The sequence below is a fragment of the Aulostomus chinensis genome, chromosome 11, assembly GCF_037954235.1.
Source record: "Aulostomus chinensis isolate RoL2024-O1b breed Wild chromosome 11, RoL_Achi_v1.0, whole genome shotgun sequence".
NCBI lineage: Eukaryota > Metazoa > Chordata > Actinopteri > Syngnathiformes > Aulostomidae > Aulostomus > Aulostomus chinensis.
The window spans coordinates 15,504,751-15,528,812 of NC_141330.1; the positions used below are offsets into that span (position 1 = coordinate 15,504,751).

General features: G+C 41.4%; 2 protein-coding genes across 7 annotated transcripts in view; one reads left to right on the forward strand and one right to left on the reverse strand.

Annotated features, from left to right (window-relative positions):
• Window positions 1–21,245, forward strand: part of LOC147253593 (focal adhesion kinase 1-like) — a 61,999-nt gene extending 40,754 nt beyond the window's left edge. For 3 of the 6 annotated variants that reach the window (XM_086218856.1, XM_086218854.1, XM_086218855.1), the window contains 11 exons: window positions 2,889–3,000; window positions 8,703–8,780; window positions 9,157–9,345; window positions 9,977–10,102; window positions 12,910–12,972; window positions 15,449–15,488; window positions 16,345–16,448; window positions 17,643–17,798; window positions 18,153–18,233; window positions 18,424–18,509; window positions 19,446–21,244. In XM_086218856.1, the coding sequence (XP_086074982.1) occupies window positions 2,889–3,000; window positions 8,703–8,780; window positions 9,157–9,345; window positions 9,977–10,102; window positions 12,910–12,972; window positions 15,449–15,488; window positions 16,345–16,448; window positions 17,643–17,798; window positions 18,153–18,233; window positions 18,424–18,509; window positions 19,446–19,572 (1,162 nt within the window). In that variant the 3' untranslated portion in view covers window positions 19,573–21,244. Of the gene's footprint in view, window positions 1–2,888; window positions 3,001–8,702; window positions 8,781–9,156; window positions 9,346–9,976; window positions 10,103–12,909; window positions 12,973–15,448; window positions 15,489–16,344; window positions 16,449–17,642; window positions 17,799–18,152; window positions 18,234–18,423; window positions 18,510–19,445 lie in introns of all 6 variants that reach the window. The other 3 variants (XM_086218852.1, XM_086218853.1, XM_086218857.1) reach the window with 1 other exon arrangement.
• A 541-nt stretch (window positions 21,246–21,786) lies between these two features.
• On the reverse strand, window positions 21,787–23,931 carry LOC147253594 (uncharacterized). The gene is made up of 3 exons (XM_086217303.1): window positions 23,802–23,931; window positions 22,778–22,894; window positions 21,787–22,517 (listed from the first exon to the last, which is right to left on the reverse strand). The coding sequence occupies exons 1-3, from the start codon at window positions 23,863–23,865 to the stop codon at window positions 22,306–22,308; spliced, it is 393 nt and encodes a 130-aa protein (XP_086073429.1). The 5' UTR covers window positions 23,866–23,931; the 3' UTR covers window positions 21,787–22,305.
• Between the last annotated feature and the right edge of the window lie 131 nt (window positions 23,932–24,062).

The following is a 24,062-nucleotide window of genomic DNA, read 5'->3' on the forward strand; positions in this document are numbered from 1 at the left end:
TTCGCTGCCTTCTTGGAGCACATTAGCACAGTGGATTCAAACCTCAATGCTCCTCTCTAGAGAAGATAGCTTTGGATTTAGAATATATTTAATATCTTTGTTTTTCTGAGGCTTTGCATGAATTTATATCAGCTGTGAGCACACTGTATTCACATTCACAAAAATGAATAAACTAAGTGGTGGGGGTTTTTTTTTCCCAAGAGGAAAAAGTTGATGATTCCTTTACTGCTCATGTTTCGTTTTAGTATAAGTCGGTAGTGAAGTCAGGATGAATGTCAGATCAGCATGTGAGTGACAGTTTGCTGGCATCCACTTCTCAAATTTTGTAGTCTTTGTATGTACATAGTTTATTTTGCTGCAATTACCGTGTTACTGTAACGTAAGGCTTAGTGATAGTAGTAGAAACCTCAGTTCAGGCTGAATGTCTGATTGACCCTGTCAATCCCTCCTGAGTAGTGTTTGCATCGGATGATCAGAAGGTGAGAAATGCGTCAGAATTAAAGGGCGTTTCTCAAAAGTCCAAGATTGAGTAAGCCCAAGCCCCGCCTGAGTAAATAAAGTCAAACGGGCCTTGTTGTTCCAGATGGTGGTGGTGTGGTGCTGGTGGGGGCAGGAGACGGCTAACGCTGATGGTGTAGTGTGGTGACATTATCATTATCACACCTACACAGACATGATGTCATTTATTTCTTAATAGTGGGGCAGATTTGGCAGCGTGAGTGTCAATTTCCAATGGAAGAAGATGTCTGTGATGTCATAAGTGATGAATAATGGTTTGTTGCCTTTAGATAGAGAAGTCAAATTTATTTTACTGGAAAACACGAGTGGATAATTCACCCACTGACACTGTACAAATGTGTTGTTCATGGAAGAGAATAGGAATGGATGGGGGACAGACAGAGACAGGTGCAAGGACACACACACACACACACACACACACACAGTAGGAGACAACAGGACAGACGGGTAATGACGTTTCCAGAAATAGCACCCAGCCTGGTTGCTCAGAGAATTTGTACTAGATTTGTCAAAGCAGCGCTTCATCAGCAGCAGCAGCAGCAGCAGCAGCAGCTCCTTCCTGGGTTGAGCGTACCAGCATTTTTCTCAAGGAACAGGCTAGTAAGTCTAGTGAGTACATTCAGCATGTTAGGTTTGTTTTTTTGGGTTTTTTTTTAAAGCTTTTGGATGAGAGTGTTGGCTGCTTGCTAAGTAATTCAATACATTTTAACAAGATTTACTACATGACTTTATGTCACACTTGCTTTGGTATGTGTTTGTTTATGGGATTAATAGTTAATGTAACATTTTTTTGGACCAAATATAGTCTGACGACTTGAGCGTTGCTGCTGCAATTTTTTAACTGAACTGACAGACTGAAGAGTTGTTTGCAATAAAAAAAATGTTTTTTCTTTTCCTTTACCCTTTCTTTCTTTCTCTGCTATTCTGTTATTTAAACTCCATAAAAATAGTATGTGAGGTAATATCCTCTTTGCATGATGCGGGTGTGCACAGTAATGAAGTGTGAACAAGTGTGTGTGTGTGTGATGTTCTTCATATGTCTAGTAGGAGGCAGAAAACCACTTGAGCAGACAGTAATATGTCATATAAATTGCTTTTTAAGTAGTACATGAGCAAGAGAGCGTGTTTTTATAACATAACCTGAGGTGTGCAGGAGGTGGTTGAGTTGGTTTAGAACAGGGATGCATGACAATATTGGTAATATCAGTCTGATCCAGTTCTGCTCGTGTCTCTTCATCTTTACGTATCATATGTTTATGATGAGGAAACAATGCAGTAGATGTATAATTTATCAGCTTTTTCAAATGTTTTGGAAATTTTAAAATACTAGGTTTCTACATTTGCAATATTTTTTACATGTTTTTCAGTCTGTCAGCATCATAGAAACCTGTTTAATGCATTTAATAGATATCGGTAAATATTGGCTAATTTTGTTCGTATAATTCTGTTGATGTTTGGGATATCAGCAAAGCAAGTATCGTGCATCCCCAGTTTAAAATGTAAAAATATGGATGTTCTCCCTATCACCCTGGTTGAGGGGGTTGTGAAGATCTGACGATGTGTGAGAGGAGAAAATTTTTCACTCTTCCACTTCATTCAGAACATGTTCATATGATGAGTGCCAAATATATATATATTAATGTCAATCTACAATACTTCATGCATTATAGTTCTGATACACACACACACACACACTCCTCTTGATTATATGAACCTACCTTTTCCAATTTAAGGTCACCGATGATATCAACAGGCTTGATCTGCAAGTTTAAATTCAGTGGCTGGTGGATATTCAGTACACTTAGGACTGATATAACGTGTCATCATCTATTAACTTCATCAAAGTGATAAAGGGACAAGGATGAAAGGCACGATGACTGTTTATTTTGATTTCTATTTTTACTAAAGGTTTAGGATCTGTACTCCTTTTTAGATGACAAGAATTTTAAGATTTGTTTGCTTGTAATCTCATGGAGAGACGTGAAAAGCATGCATGTATACCTGTATACCTTGTACGAATGAGCACGATCATGTGATTACTTGGGCATCATTTTTATCTGTTTATTGCGGTTAAATCATAGCAACATTCATCATTTGTCAAACCCAGACATGAGGCATTAAGTTGTCTTGGTCTGGTAGAGAACAGTGACACTGTTTATCATTGTTGTGGGCGATACCAGCAAGAAACTTTGTATTTTGGAGCTGCACTTTTGGTATTCCAGACATGCTTGAAATGTCTTAATCATTGACATGATGACAGGTTGTGGACAACCGATCTAGGCTCTTTCTCTACCCTATTTCCAGTGCTTTATTGAAATAAGTTACAAAGAAAAACACTTTTTAATATCATGCTCCCCCCTGGTTTGCAGCACTATATTAGAGGAGGAGAAGCTCCAGCAGAAGGAGAGGAGCAGGATGGAGATGAGGAGGCAGGTCACTGTTTCGTGGGACTCTGGAGGGTCTGATGAAGCACCTCCAAAGGTAAAACATTAACACAACACATTTCTGTGTCCGTGTGTGTGTGTGTGTGTCTTGTAAAGAAGTGTGTCCTCACGACCTTCAGTATGTGTTGTGTTTGTGTTGTTTACAGGGAGACACGCTGATCAGTGCAAGTCCATGCGCTCTTAGCTCATTGTAACAAAGACGTACTCTGATGGAATTAGTGCCTTAGTTTATTAGTCTAAGATTCTAACTGGCCACCATTCATAGATAATTAAGTTTAAAAATTAAGGGGCATATTCTAATTTGATCACATTATTAGGTTTTGTCAGTTTTACTTTTTTTTAAAAATTCAGCTGCTGTAGAATGAGGTTGTGTTTTCCACAGATATTGCCACAAGATAAAAATCGTTGACATTTTGAGCCCATCGCTCTTCATGGGACTATAAAGAACGCAGCGCCAAAGGGCCATCATAAGTCACCCACATGTGCATGATTGCCAGTAGGAAATCCATCATCATTACTCCAACAAAACCAGTCTCCCGTTGATCCTAAATGATCTACATCAGCAGTGGCCAAATACTGCTGTCATACCTGATAAAGGTCTCTGCACCACAGTTTCTCCGTGTGCATTTTAAATTTAAAATCCATTTTTACCTCACAGAAAATGCACAGGCAATTATTTACACAAATTAGAAAAACTGCAATTACGTTGTCATCAGGCCCCTAGGCACCACATGAGGCAACACTGATCAATATAAAATAAATAGAATAATAGCAAAAATAAATAGCACAATTATTATGAAACATTATTCTTCATCATTAATTTGTTCTGTAGTGTGACAATATGATGATTAACTGACCTGATGGCTTTGGCTGTCACTGTCAGGTTTCATTGACTTATTATTATGGGTTAATAAAGACTTGAATTACCATGATCGTTTTTCCTTTTTTGATCATATTTTTGGAACTGCAATGGTTTCATATTTGTCACAATTCACGGTCCAGACTGTAGGTAGCTGGATGAAGAGCATCAGGCTTGAAACTTCAGAATTTTGTGGCTCGGTCATTGATTGCTTGCATCAAGAGCCTCCGGTGTGCAACAGGAGGAGCAGGAGGAACTTTATATGGCAATAAATATGAATTCATTACACTATACACAATCATGCTCCTCCACACAACTGACGAGAGTCTTTTCTAAAATGTTTGAAATGCAATCTTGTCTTTCCTTAAAAATTAGCTTTAAAAAATGACACTACTGGTCGTATTTTCCACAAACTCCTCCCCCCTGCTCCACGACAGCCGTCCCACTTCACAGCTTGTTGCCTCAGCTGCTAGCTACTTCATCCTTCTGCCATTGTGCCCCTGCTGTCAGCATCTGTTAAGTGCTTCTTCTGCTTACAACTACAAGCCATATGTCTTTAACAGTAGCTTATGACATTAACATGTTGATGTTTAAGGAAATACACTTATTGTCCATCCTCCAGAAAGCCAAACAAATAGATGGATGGCCTTCCCTCCTGAGCCTGAGACCCTTTTTTGTCCTTTGTCGCCCCCCCCCCATGAGTAAATCTTCCTCGTCCTCTCTTACAAATCAGCCATGATTAATAGCAGCAGTTTTTTTTTTTCAAGCAGAGGTTTTTAGATGCTGCATCAAATCACTGCACCCAGCCAGGAAAGTAGTTAGAACAAATGTCAATAAGCACATCTTCTAAAAAGTTGATTTTTTTGAAAGTTTTTCTGGCTTGAGGATTGAGGCACTACAGTGAATATAGCATTGGGGTCACTGTATTTTGGGAGGGAAGTTTGGACTCCATTCATTGGTGTTGTCACGCTGATTAAATGGCTCTGGCTACAGTTGCTTCCTGTCTGTGACTCGTCTCTGTCCTCTGCTCTACCCTTCATTGGCATTTTTCCTCCTCTACTTTTTTCTTTCTATTGTGTTTGCAGCCCAGCCGTCGTCCCTCCCTGCAGCCAACCTTCAGTCGGGATTGTCTGTCTGCTTCTTCTCCTCACCACCATTGTCATCAAAACCAGCACTTTGCCTCTCAGCTCTCCCTCAGCCTGGGAAACCCTCATCCCTCATCTCCCTGCTCTTCCTCTCACCTACCCACTCCCATGTCATCATCTCTGATACTTTCCCATCAGTTTTCCACTGTCCCTAATTACTGTTCTGTCTCTCAGCACCATGCCAAGATGAATCATGAATCCAACATTGATGCCAGCTTGCTTCTGCAGTCTCAGGCTAACTTCTCCTCTCCACCTCCTGCACATTCAAACAGCCTGTCCAGTAGCAGCTGCCCCCACAAGATAAATCCTCTGGCTAATGGACAGCTGCTCAGTCCATCCCAGCCTAAGCCAAGCAGCTTCTCTCAACTCCTTTTCCAAACTCACCTTGACTGTCTGACCTGCAGCAAGTCAGATGTTTGTCCCCACCCCCGCCACAACATCCAGCTTAAATCTGATTCCAACCTTAAAGCCCTGGCGGTGCCCAGCTTTCACCCTGGCTGCCAAACTAATCCCAGTCCCCAACTCCAACCTGGCCCTGACCCCCTGCTTCAGTCTAGGAGGCCCCCCCTTGCCCTTCCGCATTCAGAGAGAGTCCCAATAGGCTCTGCTTGTCAAAGACCCCACCTCCCTTTAACTACCCACACAGTCCCTCACAGCCCCTGCTTGCTATTCCCATCTACATCATCACAGGCAAGACGATTTGAACAATTACTCACCCAACTCATGATGAAGCTGCTTCATAGAGATGTTGCAACATTCACTGTTTCTGAGAACTTGATCAGTTTTTAATGTCAACTCTAGAAAAAAATCCCAACTCCAGATTTGTAATGCTGCAGATTGTCAACTGGTTGTTGTTGAACCAAAAGAATTGTATTTACCCAATTGGTGTGGTTTCTTCTTGTATTATTGGCAAGAATTGGTGGTAAAATTCAGAAGAAACTGATTCTGTGAGACTGAAAAAGTGATTTTCACAACATTTGGATGTTTGTTGATGGAACATTTTGTCTCACAAAATAATGTTGCAACATTTCTCTCAAATATTGTCCTTGCAGAGCTGAACCAGCTCAGTACTTATGTAGTGGAATTGTTTCGATGCAGTACCTATTAACTCCTGTGTCTATTCACTCAGCATGTTTATGCGTCACCTAGTAACTTGTCGCTTGACCTCTGCTGTGATGAATGTCGTTACAGTCGTTTGTTTTTGTCTGGATGGTCCGTCTGTCATTGTGTTGATGTACCCTCCGATTATCACACCCTATTTCTAGCTCGTTCAGAATTCCTTTCTTAAATCCTTCTTCCATTGACCCAACAATCACAAAACTTTACCATAAGTGCCATGCATATGCCGAAAAAAAAGCAACAGAGGAAAGAATGCTGTGGTCAGCATTTAAACTACACGGGAATTATACATGGAGCTCAAGTAGAATGTAGAGATTTTTTTACACTAGATGGAACCAGAAGTCCTGCTTTGCAACATAACAGCTCCTCCTCAGTTCTAGGTATCATTTCTGATTGAGAGAGAGCGCTCGGAGCAAAAATTCATGGTTTGATTTGATATACAGTAATACTATGTGGCTGCTTCTGGAGCCTGGGATTGACACAGTTTCTATAAATACATGAATAGTCTTCCTAAAGGCTGTGGATTCTGAACTGTGTGATCTTTTAGCTTTTCACTGATCCTTTTTTTTCCCACACATGAGCCTGTTTTCATTGGTGATCCTGTTTTAGGGGGGAAAGTTTGGTCCTCCCCACAGGGCTATAAAAGACAACCCCCCCCCCCCCCAATGCTGGAAACTATTTAAAACATGACTTATCCACTTAATGGTTTGTTGAAGAAATAAAAATACAGGTACAATTAAGGGTAGCTGTGGCGCCAGTGAGAAATCAGATGTTAAATCATGAAATGCAGTCTGGTAATTCCTCCATGTTGTGTTTGGCTCTGAGCTTGAAAACAGGTTAAATCTCCTCGGGAATCCAGTCCTGGTCTAACTCTCAGTGAGACCTTCATGTATATAGTTTCACTGCACTGGGAACTTGCATGATAAATGTGTGCATGAATTGTGCCGCAAATCTTAATGACACTGTGGAACTCAGCATTACTAAAAATATGCTTAGGGTTATCCCAAAGGGGGTTATATGATAAGAGCAGGGATGCTGTATTTCTCTTTCGGACAGGTTCCTTAAAAAGAGATCCTCATTGCAATGTGTTAGGCTAAAATTCTTGTGTCAGAATAAATCAAGAGATAACGGTAAATTGTGTTGAATGTTGAAAAGGTTTTGTCAAGGTTCTCATTTCAGAGAATATTCTATACAGAGCAGGTGATGAAAGACAAAGTACAGATACATTTTTAAAAGGATGCACATCATTGTAAGCAGAACTCTAGAAATTACAGCGGTACTCCTCAACCTGCACAAATTTCCATGGTACAGTATCTTCTTGCTGTTTGTGCCAGTAGTTGGTGTGTGTTAGCACGTCTGCAGGTCCATGATTGCTTGTTTTGTCTGTGAATGGACTGAACCTCCCATATCTGCGCCGGTGTGATAGTGGCTGAGGTTTGCATCAATGATACTCGTCAGTCACTCATTATTGCATTGTAATATTCATCTTTAAGCATCCAAACAGGAACCCATTTCTACCTTACTATCCTGTTGCAGCAGCACCCTCCAGTCTGTCTTTCTGTTTGTTGTCTCTTTGTTTATTTTTCTATTTCTAAAACGGGTATTCCCAAGGAAACCTCCCTCTACATACCAAGGCTGTGAAAGGCTTTGGGGCAGATTTAAACTTACAATATATAATTTTGTTCTTGTGAAGGAACGTTGAGCCCTTCACAAACATGCTGCACATTTCCCTTTCTGTCTGTCTGTCTGAGAGTTTGACACTCCTGTTTATCTCGTCTTCAGTTCCTTTGTCTCGTCTGCTTCTCTTCCCCTTCACCTCCTTCTTGTCCCTTCATACCTGTCTGTCTTTGCCACTCTTGTTCTGCTTTGTCTGTCTTGCTGTCGGAGGTGTGGTCCAGAGCAAGCTACTATGAGAGGCTTTGGAAGGTAGATGGTACAGTACTGTTGTGACAGTGTTAAAGATGTCAACATCATAAATGGGAAGTGTGTCAAGTCATTCTAAGAAGGGAAACGGTTCATTAACGGTCAGCAGTGTCATCTTAACAAATCACACCAAGGCAGCAGATGTAGGTTCACCAACCACTTCTGTTTTAATGACAACTGGTTATTATTATGTTCATAAGAATAAAGGGAATGTTCTGTAACAATTATCAGGCACCTTTAAAATTCAGCAAAGGCATTAAAATGGAGGACACATTCTGGGGCACATTCTAAACCTCTTGTAGTCACAGTCCAAGTGTTTCCTCTGGGCCAGCACTTAAAATAGAGGTCTCTGGTGAACATGCAGCTGTACCTGCATCACATCTAACCAGTAATCCTAAATCTCAATACACCATGATATTAATACTGTTTATTATCCTTAGAGAGTAATGTTTGTAACATATGGATGGAAGTCGGTGCCAGTTCGACTAACAGCTTGCTGGACTTGCAGCCCAGTGGGTGTCCCCTGTTCTGTTTGACAGCTAACACACCCACACAAACAGCTCCAGGGGGGTTTGTGTGTGTTGATCGTCTGAATGGCCTGGTGTCCTGTCCTCTGACTGTTTAGTTTGGGGGGGGGGGGGGACACAAACAAGCTTTGTAACTTTTCTCATCTTTCTTCCCCCCCTTGTGTAGCCTAGTAGACCTGGCTATCCAAGCCCCCGCTCTAGTGAAGGATTCTACCCTAACCCCCAGCATGCTGGACACTACCAGGTATGTAGTAGACAGACTCCTAACACGTCTTACTACTCCTCAAAAGTGCATTATACCTTTCATGTACTCACAAATAGATGTCTTGTGCTCAGGAAGTAAGCTTGAAGGTTTGTCAATAGATATTTGTGATAGTTATTCTCCTGATGTAGTTGGTGGCTATGGGGCGCCATGAGCTTGAAGCTAAATGTGTCTGGCTTTTTCTACATTCTGGAGTGACAAAGAAATGACACAGCAAGGAATTGGTTTTTTTTGTGAGCTTGAGATGCCTATTTGTGAGTACTTGAGAGCAAAACAAACTTTTTGGGTGAGGTATCACTTTAAAGTGCAAAATAATCTACAAACTCTGACGGTGTCTTTGCCTTCCTCCTCGTCTCAGATGGCAGGGTACCCCGGTCCTCACACCCTCCCCTCGGTGCCCAGCGCCCTGTACCCACCACAGGCAGCAATGCTCGACACACATCATGCACACACACACCCTCGCCACCACGTCCACACACACTCACATGTACAGCATCTCCCCCAGCAGCATGGGCAGGATATGGTGCTGTGGGGTTCAGCAATGGAGGTGGGTAACCACTTTTACACTCCTACAAACACACACACACACTCCCAAATTGGAAAATGCAGAGATCAAAAGAGAAAAATAATGCTGCCCATGTTTCCTATCACTCTTTTTAAGTTGGTGAAAGTTATACAAACGTCTTCTTAAATGATTTATACGTGCTCATTCTCAAGTCCATCGCTTCCAGACTATTCAGTTCTAGGTCATTTCCAAGAAATAGATGTTGCATCATGGGACCCATTCAACAAACTTACCAGCTAAAAACTGCAACTGTCGACCAGCAGACAAACCAAATGCATCATAATCTTAAAAAAAAAAAAAAGATCTCTGCAGAACAAGCCTGCAAACATTTTAGATATCAAAGACAGCTCATTGTGCGAAGTGAATGAAGCAGTGGATGTCAGGTTGCATTGATATTTTTAGTGTGTGTCTACCATCACCTAAGTTTCTCATCAGTTTGGTGTATGTGTGTGTCTGTTTCCATGTTCTGTGTGTAACTGTGAACGCATGCTTCTCTCCATCTATATGCTTCTGTGAATGTGTTTGTGGTCCTGTGCTGCATGCTGCATATGCCTTGTCTTTTGTTTTGTGTGTGTGTGTGTGTGTGTGTGTGTGTGTGTGTGTGTGTGTGTAGGACAGGGCAGTAGACATGCAGCAGTGCGTAGGCCAGCAGTGCCTGTTAATGGAGGAACAGCTGATGATACAACAGCAGCAGATGGAGGAGGATCAGAGGTGGCTGGAGCAGGAGGAGAGGCTGCTGGTAACACACACAGTACACACTTAAAAGAAAACACTCACAAATTTAACACAGGCACATCACGTAGTATACTTAGTTTGTAACTCGAGATCACCAGTGTTCTTTAACTGCCAAGCAAAGATTTAGAAAGTTGCTGAATTTCTGCAATCTGACCTTTACAAATATATCTGCATACCCACAAAAAGTTCAGACTAGAAAAGAACATGGAGAAAAGCTTCATCTCAAGACCCTTGACTCTTTTGTATGCGTGCGTGCGTGTGAGTGTGTGTGTGTTTGATCTGGAGATGTGTCATTGCAATCTGCACGGAGGAGCTGCCAAGCTTACTTTCTATTTTGAGTTGTCAATTTTTTTTCAGTTCCACGATGCATGCTGTCATGTTTTTGTAAATTCCCTGAATCCCATCACTTTTTTGACAAGCATGAATAGAAATGATAAAAGAAATGCTTTTCAAATATACAGAAAGCTAAATATATCCAAAATTATTTCAGTCTACTTCATTAGGATCATGATTACAGCAGTAATGCTACTACTGTGGTCTTTGGCAAGCAAAGTGATAGAGGAAATGCAAAAATAGAAAGCTGCTGCTCTCAAGCCTTAACCTTTCTGAAGAGGTTGTGTTGTTGTAACACTGTAGTGACTTTCAAGGGTGTGTGGAAAATAAATTCACATTAAATAAGACATTTTTGCATCAGAATAATTTTCTCCAGGTGCTGCAGTTAAGAGTTTTAAGGCGCAATACCCCAGTCATGCAAGCCGACGGCACTCCCTCTCTGCTTTAACCAGCTCCAAATTCCTTCAAAATTGGGGCATTAAGTTCCTGTTGATGCCATAGTAACTCAAGAATTTGTTACCTGAGATTAGCTGCATTTGAATGCGCTGTAAGCAAAGGAATGGCCCTTCGACGCTAAAGCTGGTCTTATGAGGACTACACGATAATTGATAATATGTCATTAGTTGTGTTTCCATCACCGTGTTTTGATTTACATTTCAAATTGTCACATCAATAAAGGCTGATGGAAATTAAAAACATTTGAATAAGTGGACAGCTCTTGTTCTTCTTCTTGTACGCTTTTGTTAAGTAGTAGCTTTTATTTGTTCAGGACCAGCTGTTTGAAACACACCAAATATACATTTCCTTTTTTACAGCTTATGCACAATTTGCTTGTAACTTTATTGACAATTAAATAAAAACACAATTTAAGGGGAAAAGATGTCATGAAAATATCCTGCCCATATCCAGCATAGATGTAACATGAGGGACTATTTTTTTAACGAAAAACAGTCATTGTAATCTTAAGGTGATTGTACATGGCAAATGACATAATGACAATAAAGTTATGAATATTATATTCAATTTCTGCCCAAAGATCCCACTAAATACCCCATCTTCACCTTTAATGGTTACTGGAGGATCTCACACTGCTGGTTGATGTAAAACAAACAAAGATGAATGAATGTGAGAAAAGAGGGAGGAACTTTTCATGCAGATGGATATTTGTGTGAACATTATCAGCTTTGTTTTCTGTGTGTGTGTGTGTGTGTGTGTGTGTGTGTGTGTGAGAGAGAGTGAGAGTTTGTAGGCAGGTGTGGCCTGTGTGAATTCCAAGTTAATGATAGGCTTAGAGAATCTGACAGCCCAGTCAACAGTTTGTCTTTGACCCACAACCACTAACTGACAACGCACAAGATTACTGAAAAGCTGTGTGTGTGTGTGTGTGTGTGTGTGTGTGTGTGTGTGTGTGCGCGTGTGTGTGTGTGTGTACATATCAAAGCGTGTTGGAGGTTGGCTGGTTTTTATAACACTGTCACTTCAGGGAGGAGTGAGAAAGAGAGGGAGGAGGAAAGGAAGGAGAAAAAAATCAGGGTTTGAGAAAAAAATGGCTCACACAGTGACAGCTCATTGGCAGTGTGCTCCAACCCTCCATCCCTCCTCCTCCTTCTCCTCCACCTCTCGTTCTCTCTGTCCGTACTTCAGAGTCAGATATAAGTGTTCTGGGGGCAGGAAGCCATAGTTGAATTTTTCTCTTGATGAGACTACTGGCACACACGAGAGGATATAAACTAGTAGACAGACAGGAAGAAGAGAGGCCGACTCCTAACAGGAGCAGATAACCACACACACACACACCACCTCGAACAACTCTGACACAAACAATCCATCAACATAGATGGCGATGCTGGTCTTCAAGTCCTGTCTTGGAAAACTGGTAGGAAAGGGGTGTGATGGGATGGAGAGCTGCATGTGTTGAGGGGTGTGTGGGTTATTTGCTGGGATCTTTTGTGGAGTTACCTGTGGATGTGAAAAGCTACACTTAAAGTTGGACGACGGGGATGTGTGTATGGAAGCAGTTACTACTGGATCCTGCAGCTTTGTACAGTGTGTTCTGTTTTTATTGGACTTCTCTTGCAGGAAAACTGAGTTTGGACGCATTCTTTGTGTGTGAGCTTCTCTACTGTTCACTCAGTCTTTCTTTCTCGAGTTGGTCACTTCATGTTCATAATTATCAACTTTAATTTTTTTTAAAGATAATTATAGTAGAAAACCTTGAATGGATGCACTGTCTTAAGTGTTTGCATATGGGATATTAAGCGGATATCATACCACAAAAGAGTATCTGTCTCAGGGGAAAGTTCCTGGAATTAAAATCCAGTACCAAACTTCACTTGTGATAAAAGTCACACACCGAGTCACACACAATCCCAGCCATTCTTTAGAGATACCTCAGTGAGTCTCTGAGATAGAAACCAGGCCTGCATGTAAATACAGTTGGAGATATAACATTTTTGGTATTTCTGTGTGTGTCTTTAGAAACCAGACACCAGAAGTTCGAGAGGGAGTCTGGACAGAGAAGACAGTGGACTCCAGCCACCGGTAGGTGACTTCTGCATCTGTCTCACTCTTGGTGGCTGCTGCAGCTTTGAGTGCAATAAAGGAAGCCATTTTTCAATAGTTAGCAAAAGTGTTATTTCTGCTTGTTACCTTAAATAGCCTCGCTGAAATATACGCTATTAAAAATCATGACTGCCCCTCCCACTCCTCATCTTCAACCTGGGGGGGGGGGGGTTGTATTTTGGTTGTGATAGTTAAGAGAAGCAGTTCAGGATGTCCACTGAAGTCCAAAGTTGACCGAAGTCCACATTCTGGCGGCAGCATGTGTTTGTTTTCATTGGAGCTCAGGGGATTGATTCAAAAGCAGGAAGTGATCTGCTGTGGTGAGGTGGGGTCAGGAATGACGGGGTCAGTGGATTCCCACAGCATCACCAGTTATTAATAGAAAACTGTTGAATATGAAGCCGTCGTCTTTACTCCTCTCTTCACCACCAGAACATCAGCTTATAGTCAGTAGTTTACGGGGCTCTGCCCAAGTCTGACCACCTATAATTACACTGAGAAACACTCTTAGACTGTTCTGAGTGTCAAACCTAAGATCAGAGGAACAGCCCAGGGAACTGGTCTCACTGGAAGACCCTGTTCAGACTATTTGACCTTTATTTAGAAGATATTCTCATTCACAATGATGACCTGGCCAAAGTAAACCATAGGAAACGACACCTGCAGTACAGACACGGGTCATCCCAAGTCAACACTGAGAGCTGAGGGTGCAGACCACATTCAGTGGTGGTCCAGGCCCAATGTGCCCACATGCTTTCAGCTGTGTGTGAGTGTGAATTTGACCTGGACCACCTACTCAACTGAGCTAAAATACACGCTCTTTAGCATGGCAACAGTGGCTTACCAAACATCTTGGTTTACTTGGAACGCAACAGGAAATGGTCCCAGTGTGTTTTGTTTTGATTTCTTCTTCTTTCTATGGTTTTCAGCAGATAAGACAGGAAGTGCATTGCTTCATCCTTCTAATTCAAAACAGCAACACATTTGGTCTTTGTAGAACAAGAACAAACATGTTCATTAAGGTAGAAACTAAGGAAGTTTACCAGATCACAAGTTCTCCACTCATGATCAGGTCTCCAAGAACAGATATTGATTCCATGTCTGGTCAGGACCGAAGTGGACCTGCAGTTGCACCCAGAAGTTTGTGGTTGACACATTTAACAGGATGTTCTTTTAATCAATTGGTGTTATTAAGAGTTACACAGTAAAACTTTAGAGCTTGACTGATTCGCAGCTATGTTATTGATGAAAAATTTAGAACATATTTGTGCTCGTCAGGGTTTGATCCTTCTCTTTGTTTCTGTAAGTATAATTTATTTTGAACTGAATTTCCAGGAATAGAAGACTTGGGTTTGAGTAGCTTTTTCCTACTTGTGGATACCCTAGTGACAAATGATGAATTCATAAGGACCATATTCAACCTCAATCATGTGTCCTCTTCAAATATGTTGCAATGTCTGTCATTAGCACACCCATTTTCTATGATGCGACCACATCCCTTTTAAAACTGAACACTGTAATGTAAATGTAATTTTCCCATTTCCACAAAGCAAGACATCAGTCACAACCTGCCAGGTTTTTTCTGTATTGTATTGAAAGGTTTGTGTTGGGTTTTACAATCCCGGAACTAAATAAAGTCATTGACCTGATCCTTTATGAAGTGAATCCCGGAATTCTCCAAAACTGAACTCGTCTCAACAGAAGAGTTGTTTTAGCAGCCTGAAGTTGCCACGGGCAAGACAGATATTTCTGTCTCTCTCTATAATTCATCTCACTGCTTGTCCTCCTCCTCCCATTGAATGGCTGTGGTTTGTGGTGGGAAAATCTCCCTCGTGTGTGTGTGTGTGTGTGTGTGTGTGTGTGTGTGTGTTGTATGCCTCTGTTTGTATAAAATGCTGTAGTAGAGTATTTTAGGGTGCTGGTGGTTGTGATCCCACAACACTCCAACAGCACCAAGACTTTCTGAAGCAGCTGTATTGTTCAGTCACACAGAGAAAACAAGTAATGATACAACAAAGCAGAAACATGCCTGGCACCACGAGAATTATGTGGCATCATTTTATGCTCACAACCACCAATTCATGAAGACGTGCTGCAGGGTTTGAAAGGGCAACCCTTACAAAAGAGAGATTTTCTTTCGCTATTCTTGTGTAGGCAATCTGAATTTTTGTATTTACATAAGTCACACAGCTCTCAACCACACACACCACTGAGACAGAAACAGACGCTTGACTTCAGACGATGGCAAACTTGTTTTGTTTTATGAGAACAAATTGAGACGAGTGTCGTGTGACAAGAAAATTAAGTCAGATTCCCAACATTTTTTAGAAGCAGCTTGTGGTTGTTGTTGCTTTGTTTTTTTTAACGCCTGTGGAGTTATGATTTCCTGTCAAGCTTCTGATTATGTGTGTATGTTTTTGTATTTGCTAACCCACAGTGTTGTTTGTTTGTGCAGACGGGAAACCAGCACATATACCAGCCTGTTGGCAAACCAGGTAATAGTCCAGCCCGTGAGCTTTCAATTACAGCCACGTCTATCTTTATATTTCACTCTTGTTCTGTTGTCAGTCACTGTTTTTATACAAATATCAATTTCTTTTTGTTGTTGTTGTTGTGCTGCTGTTTTAGTGAACCAACCAGCGTGTATTTATATGGACTCAAACTGCCTTTGCAGCAATATTTTATTAGTACTTGAAACATGAACATTCCCGACCCCTGCAAGTACACTGAAAATGAAAAAGTATTTCTCTTCATATTATTTTACAGTGACGACAGTTCTTGTTTTTTCTGTATGTATTATAGCATATTATATAAAGTGTTTTACATGTACAGGGGTTTAAAAAAATACAAAAGAAAAAGACAAGAAGTCACGTGCAGAGTAAAGGCAAAGCAAATAAGATAAAATAGTTCACTGCAAATTCTAAATAAAAGCTCAGCACAGTTTCTAGTCGCAGGTCCGGACTAAAGCAGCCTTGCCAGTTTTCATTTGACCTCCAACTCTTGTATCAGATTCAGCGGTTTCTCTGTGTTGGTTTATAATGACGAAGCTGACGATATCAGATAGTTTATAATGATACGTCTGTCTGCAGAAAATTCATTTGACAGTTTTGTTTATGAACTGTTCCAGTTGTTTAGTGGAGCGTGTGTCCACCCACGTCATCCACGTCTTCTTGGGCCATGTTGAAGGTGGTGGTCTCGCTGCCCCTCCAGTTCTGCTTTTGTCGAGGCTGTTGGACGTTACTCATTGGCAGACTGTAAAATGAGCTGCTGAGGGACCGTGTCCAGAGTTAATATGCGTCTGTAAAACTGTCAGGAGAAATCATTTTCACTTTCATATGTCATTTCCTGTAGAGCACGCAGCCCCCCCAAAGAAACCCCCCCGACCTGGGGCCCAAAGTCAAGTGGGTAGTCTTGCTGGGCTGAACACTGGGGACAGTTACAATGATGGAGTGAAGGTATACACACACACACACACCAATACCTAGAAAATAGATTAAAAACACACGTACTGATCAAAACATTTCCCAACACATGGAACACTTCCCTCTATAAGAACATTTACCAAATATAATAAATTGCACGTGTTTTTAATTCTTACAGCATTAATATCTTCCTTTTTCCTTCTATTTTCTTGGGCTGCTCCATCTCTCCCTCCCTCCTCTTCCTCCTCCTCCTGCACACTCTGCCTTACTGTTGACCCTAGCCCTGGCGGGTAAGCGGCACACTCTCAGTGTGTGTTCTCCTTGTTCGTCACACTTTCATTCAGTTATCTGTCCAACTGATTAACATCCCAGCAGTTCACTTTGTCGTAGATGATACTTGATTCTACTGTGTCTGCCACCCTAAAACTAACATCCAGATCTTACCGTTTCCCTCGGAGAGGCACGTGTAACCCATTATTCAATGTTATTGGCATCATTCTAGAAGACATTTGTGAACTAATTACTCACTTTTCTATGGCAGCTCAAACACATTCAGTTGGTCCAATTGAGCTGTCAAAAGAACTTGTTTGTTAAATATTACTTTAATTCCCTCAGATAAACCATCCCAGGTAATTGTAACCAGATGTTTTAGGTGAAATTGGCAGTAGAACTGTGAAAAAAAAAAGATCAGCAGAAGTCATGAAATCAATGCGCCTCATGCAGAGAACAAGAAATGTCTAGAAGTAATAATATGAGGAACAAGGAAGAATCATTTAAGTTGTATTTATGAAATCTTGTTATTGTTTGAGTCCTGTCATAGCGTCTTTGGTTTCAATTGTCATGATGGACATATATATATATATATATATATATATATATATAAAATCTACTTGTGCCATCTAGTGGCCAGATGAGAGACCTGCATCATGTATATAATGACTGGTAATTCGGAGCAGTTGTCCAACTCACTCACAAGTCCATTTGTTCAGTTATTTCCTCATTAATCACTTTTATCTCTCTTTGTAGTCAAGGCTCCTGTTTTCTATTAAAATCAGTGTGTATAACTATGAGTTACCCTGCTTTGTTTGCTCTCAACAAACATTATTCTTGTACGTCTCATCATCTATAATTACAAATAATTAAATCTCAGGACGTTTGTGATTGTTTTCAGCAGCATCATTGCCCCATGTCTCTCTCACACCATCACTTTATTCTCTCTCCATTCAGCTGCAGCCCCAAGAGATAAGCCCCCCTCCCACCGCCAACCTGGATCGCTCCAACGACAAAGTATACGAGAATGTGACGGGCTTGGTAAAAGCTGTGATCGAAATGTCGAGCAAGATTCAACCAGCCCCACCGGAGGAGTACGTTCCCATGGTCAAGGTAACTGGGGGGCAAATTCATGGCAGTTACTTGTAACGGAGTGCTTTAGTAGTCTGATTATTGGTGCTGATGTTTTCAAGTTCTCTCAGAAACAAGGAGGTGCTGCAGTTAATAATAACAGTTTTTGATTACATTTATTTAGTTCATATTTTCTTTTTTTTTCAATAAAACAATATAAAGTGTTCTGAAAAATACATTTATCTCTGGAGGACGTCTTAAGTTGTTGTTTCTGTGTCTAAAGCACATTTTCACATTTTAGTATATTCGAGAGAAGCTGCATAATTTTATTATTATTTTTTTTTTACCTGTTTTGGGAAATTGTGTGTGTGTGTGTGTGTGTGTGTGTGTGTTCAGGATGTGGGTCTGGCTTTGAGGACGTTGTTGGCTACAGTAGATGAGACTCTACCACAGCTTCCAGCCAGCACACACAGAGAGGTACTGACACTTACACGCCATCTCATCTCATTAGAACATCCTGGGGTGTGGTGAACTCATCATTCCATGTTGTTAAAACATGTCAGTCACATTCATGGAGGATTAGCTCTGTCTCTCTCTGTCTCTCACTCTCCCTCTCTCCCTCTCTCTCTCTCTCTCTCTCTCTCCCCCCCCCCACACACACACACAGATCGAGATGGCTCAAAAGCTTCTGAACTCTGATTTGGCCGAGCTGATTGGGAAGATGAAGTTAGCTCAACAATATGTGATGACAAGGTGAGTTCTCACATCGTACAATTACTTTCCTTTCATTGACCAGAAATCCTGCGTAAAGCCTTAAATTGACACAGACGGCCGGGCCAAATGATTCTTCTGCCCAAGGTCAGTAAGATCAGGTCAAACACGTGTGTGTACACATATGTATATATGTGTATATATGAAATGAAACAACTCTGTAGTCGATGGCTGAAACAATGTGTTTTTGAATGAAAGTGATACCTTTCCAAAAATGCGCCCCCCCCCTCCACCACTGCACCACTTCTTTGTGATGCTAGAGTGCAGAAAGACCCAGCCATGTATATTTAGATTAAAGCTAATGGCGACTGACTGCTAACAGCAGACTAACTGCCAAAAAAAGTTTGTCTACAAACTCTCTAGTGCATCGTCTGGTTTAATCCAGGATTTCTACGCCCTCCCTGATGCTCAGTAATCAACACGCACTTTGATTTCAGTGAAAAACAAAGCATAGCCCCTCCAGTTCCTTCTCTGAAGAAGTGCAAGCTTGTTGGTGCGACTGTATGCACCAGCTGGTCACACTCCTGTGAATGAGCAGTGTCGGGGTTAATGGACAAATTTAAACACAGTTGCTGTCTTTCGGGTGTTGTCGCCGCTGTTAGCCGCCCGTCACCATTAACTTCAAGTTAAATGTTCGTGGTTGGCTCTTCCTGCATTCTGGTGTCACAAGAAATGATGCAATGGTGAAAAATATCTTTCACTTGAGAAGCAAAATACACTTTTTGGGTGAGGTATCACCAAGTTTTTTTCAATTCACCTTTCCAATACTATGAAGTGCTGGATCCCACTGTGTCTATGACTGTAGTGTGATTCTGAAGGTGCTCTACAAATTCTATCCAATATTGTTTAGCTGTTGTTCTGTTCATCCACCCGCTCAGGTACATCTCCTAACATGTGTGTCTGTCCATTTTGTCCCAGTCTTCAGCAGGACTATAAGAAGCAGATGCTAACGGCGGCTCACGCTCTCGCTGTCGACGCCAAGAATCTGCTGGATGTCATTGACCAATCCCGGCTCAAGATGATGGCCCATTCCCGCCCACACTAGCCTTCGCATCAGCTGAGCAGATCACCAGGAGCTGGTCTGTGGAGAACTAGAGACTCCTGGATTAGTGAGGCCAGCCAAATGGATGGAAGCTGGCAGTTTGAAGTGAGAGGAGGGAGCTCTGATATGTTGAGAAGGATCAGTGTACGCCGAGCGAATCAGTTCATCTGCACCACTGTGACTTTTTTAGAATAAAAGAACAGAGCCATTACTGATTCCTGGATCAGGCAGCTTCACTCTGGACTGGAATTTAACGAGGAGAGGGAGAACTGAACCACTACAATGGTGGTTATGTCGGGATTCATCTTTGTGGAATTAAAAAATAATAATAATTTAAGCAAAGCCATCAGAACCTGATTGGACTGAGTTAGACCTGCAACATCTGCATGACCCCTTCCGATGAGAGTCCAGCGGGAGTGGACGCAACATCTGTCAGCAGCCATGTGATTGAAATACCTCCTCATCTCTTCTATATTCATCATTTCGCTCTGTGTCAGCGCCTTCAAGACAATTCACGTTAAAGGCAGTATTGCGTCAGTCTCTCTTCCCTCCATCCCCGTCTTCCCTCCATCTCGCCAAGTTTTATTTATAGACTCAGACATGCGGAGGAGGAGAGACGGGAAAAGTGGATTCAATCTTGAGAACAGTCTTCCTCCCCAGTCTCTTCTTTTTTTTTCCTCTCTCTCTCACTCTCACAGCTCCTCTTTTCTCGCCGTCTTCCTCAGCTCTGATACGAGCAGGTTTTTAAGACTCCAAATGTGAAGAATCTGAGTCTACTCACAGCATTCTATCAGCTGGTTCCATGTTTTTGTGTCGTTGTGAGTTGCTCTCCTTCGTCCTAACCGAAAAATATTCAATCCCAGCATTGACTTAAAGGACGGAAGGAAGAAGGAGGATGAGGATGTTGAGGCTTCAGCCTGGATACTTTCTTTTTCATGAGGAGGACGAGGAGGAGCATCATCATGTCACTTAACATCTAAACTGTATCTCCTCCTCTTTCTGCCTCCTCGCCGACACTCCCACTTCTCTTGTCCTCTTACCTTTAACTGTCCCATCACCCACTGGTGTCACCAACCAACCGCACGACTGGAACCTTTGTGCTGTGAGTCCCAGTTCCTGTCAGGTGTAACACTTTTAAGATGTCCCTCCTCAACACGTGAAATGTGGAGCCACACGACTGGAAACTTGTCTTGCAGACACAAAACACACTGAACTGAGAACACGAGCGAAAACGTGTGTCTCTGTTCAAACTGACCCAACATGACGTACTGCTACATGACATGGACCAGTATAGCATGATATACTGGTATGGAGAGAAGCATATTTGCACAGCACCAAAATAAACCTGATTTGTTTTGACCCTGTTTTTACCCAGATTTGATTCCCGTGTTTAGCCAGCAATTAATCAAATCAAACACCTGGGTATCATAGGGACACAAATGTAAAAACTATCTATTTTATCTCTTTGTTGTTGCGTAAATCTGCTCATGTTGGTATATTGTAAGCTGTACTGGTGTGTATCACTGGTCAATTGTACAGAACTCGTACTAGTAAACACTGGTTTTTATTTTGTCTTCTGGGCTCAATCAGCCGTCTTGTCAAATAGGAGGAAAAAACAATGAAATAAAATAATGCTGAAATGGATTTCAGTCTGTACACATTATTCACACGATTGAATGTCCAGAACGCACAAAGACCTACAGGAGGCTTCATCTCAGGTGTTCAAACTTCAAAAGTCTCATAGTTTAATTTAGGAAGTAAACGAGTCTGAGGTGAGTCAAGTCCTTAGGCCTCCTTTGTCCCACAAGCTGGTTGAACTACGTTATGTGCTCTCACTCCCACTCCACCCTAGAGAGGATTTTACTACCAATTTATGTAACATTCGAGGCTTAAATAGAGGTTGTTGAGTTCATTTCTAGAGAAAAGCTAACCATTCGCAAATCATTAAAAACATCCTAAGGGCCCAATTCAGGAAGGACTCATCTGAACAATTAGATGAGAGTAGTCGTGTCCACCCTGAGGTCCAAGGCCTGCTAAGGAGACCTAAAAGGTCACAAGGGAGCTTGAGGCTTTGTTTGCTCTGAAGTTGTCGAAGTTAGATTTTAATGTGTTGCATTAAATGATAAAGACACTCTTGCTGGGCAGTCTCTTTTAAAAAGATCATAATCATTTTAAAAGAAAAAAAAATTACACTTGAATCAAATTTATCAAAGTCAGGTTTATTGCAAGAACATAAATACTCTCAAAAGTGAAGACGATTATAATTGTTCATTTTTAGCCATGAACACTTTGCATGGATCATTTTATTCTAAGTTTATAACTAATGCTTCAGGGTGTCTAAGAACAGTTAATAATAATGAGCGAAAGTTGTACTATGTGAAGGGAAGCATTACAAGCTGATACTTGTGATGGTGTGACTACAGGGAGAACCATAGGACAAGTACTGCCAGTATTTAAAAAATCCTACATTTATACAATATATGTTGTCATGCATAATGAATAAGAGCTTTGCTGTACATGTTTAGTGAGCAGAGGCTCCGAACATCCATTTATAGATTTCTTTCACTTCTCAGTCTGGATAAAAAGGTTCTTTTTGAATTTTGTTGGATTTTTAGACATGTTCATTTTTGTCATTCTGTACTAGTTACCACCTGATGCGTTATATTACATAATATTGCAGTCTGTTGAGACCTTCACCCCGACAGAGCACTGGAAAACCGCTTGCGACCTCTGACCTCAGTGTAACAGCAGTAGTAACACTCCTGTGGTCACCAACAACAGGACCGCGTCAACATGACGTGTGTCGGCTCTGCTGAAGTTACACAGGTCGAAAGTGTTGCAGCAGTTGACGATGTTTCCGTTTCCATCAGCGTCGATTGAAGCGGTTGAAGCCGCTCCACTGCATGTGGCCTGGCTGGCACATTGCTTCACTATGGCTTTGATACCACCTAACGCACGCACACGCACACGCACACACACACACAGAAGACCAGTTATAGTGGTATAACTATAACTGGTATATACTGGTATAACTATAACTATATATAGAATTGATTTTCAATATTTTACCTTCTGTCAGGATTGTTTATGAGTGTTTCAGCTGAATTTAATATTCTAGACCAGCTTCAAACTACCAACGTTTGGAGATGAGATGTTTTATTATTAATAATGGACCCGAAGAATCGGAGTTCTTCACTCTCATTGATACCTAAAATGTCGACAACCGTCATGCACGTGTCCAGCGGCGCCTGGCATTCTTCACTGTTCTGGTTGCATTCCTCATTGGTGGTAGAAGAACTGCACACGTAGCACTTCAGAGACAACACTGCAAACACAACATGAAAACATGGAGACGTGAATTAAATCCTATTTCAATGTGTTGGACATTTTTGTATACATTTTTGTTGATAAAATCCTTCATTTTTGGTCATTATTTTCTTCTTCAGGTTCTTCCTTGATGTCTACATGCAGATAATGTTAGGAAAATCAAGAATCAGATCAGACTGTAACACCAACACCCCCGAGTTAAAAATTAAAGACAACTTTGTGATGCACTTTAAGATCACATAATGTCCCTAAAATAGAAGGCAAGCTACTCCCAAAAACTGTATTGTCTAAACCTGTTTGGCATGCTCCTTTAATTATAAATGACAATTAAGAGGAGGGTTCTTCTTCCTCTCGTATATTATCCTGCTGTCAACACGCTGATAAATCATACATGCAGGACTAAATATGAAATAAATCATCTTTTCTAGTGAGAGCAGCAACAGACAAATGAATAAAAGATGAATGTTACTGGTCTCAGTTTGCAGCACTTAGTTAAATGATATTGTTGCAATCAGAGATACTGACGCTAACTAATAAGGACACCGAGAATTAAAACAAGGCAACGCATCGCACAAGATCTTTTTATGAGAAGTAAAAGTAGATCCTCAGCTGACAGTAAACCTCCTTGTTCATTCTTTGATTGGTAAGTTTGTGACGTCAGTGAAGGGTTCAGTCAGAAACTGAGGAATGAGCCATGTATGTCAGTTATACTGAGTGAATTAGGTTTTAGTGAAATGGTTCATTTTCCCTTCTTCCTCGCTGTGTTTGTTTCCGTCGCTCACGTCTTGAATCCGTCCAACGTAGAACTCCCTACAAGATTTAACTGCCTCGTCACGTAAAAGCTGCTGTCTGGCTCTTCATATCAATGCGTGACCTTTTGACCTGCTGCAAGAAAACACACATACCTGGACTGAAGAGGAGAGAGAGAAAGACTAAGCAGAGCAGCATCTTCAGAGCAGGTAGGGTCATCTTTACTGATGGTTCTACACCTGAGAGTCTGGCTGAGCTGCTGTGGCACCACAGTGTATGTGTGTGTGTGTGTGTGTGTGTGTTTGTGTGCGCCGTTTGTCTTCAAAGCACTTCATCATCAGGGGTGTTGCCATGTTATCCACCATCAAACTGAAAGCATCTCATAAATGTTGTCTGGCTATTGTGTGTGTGTGCGA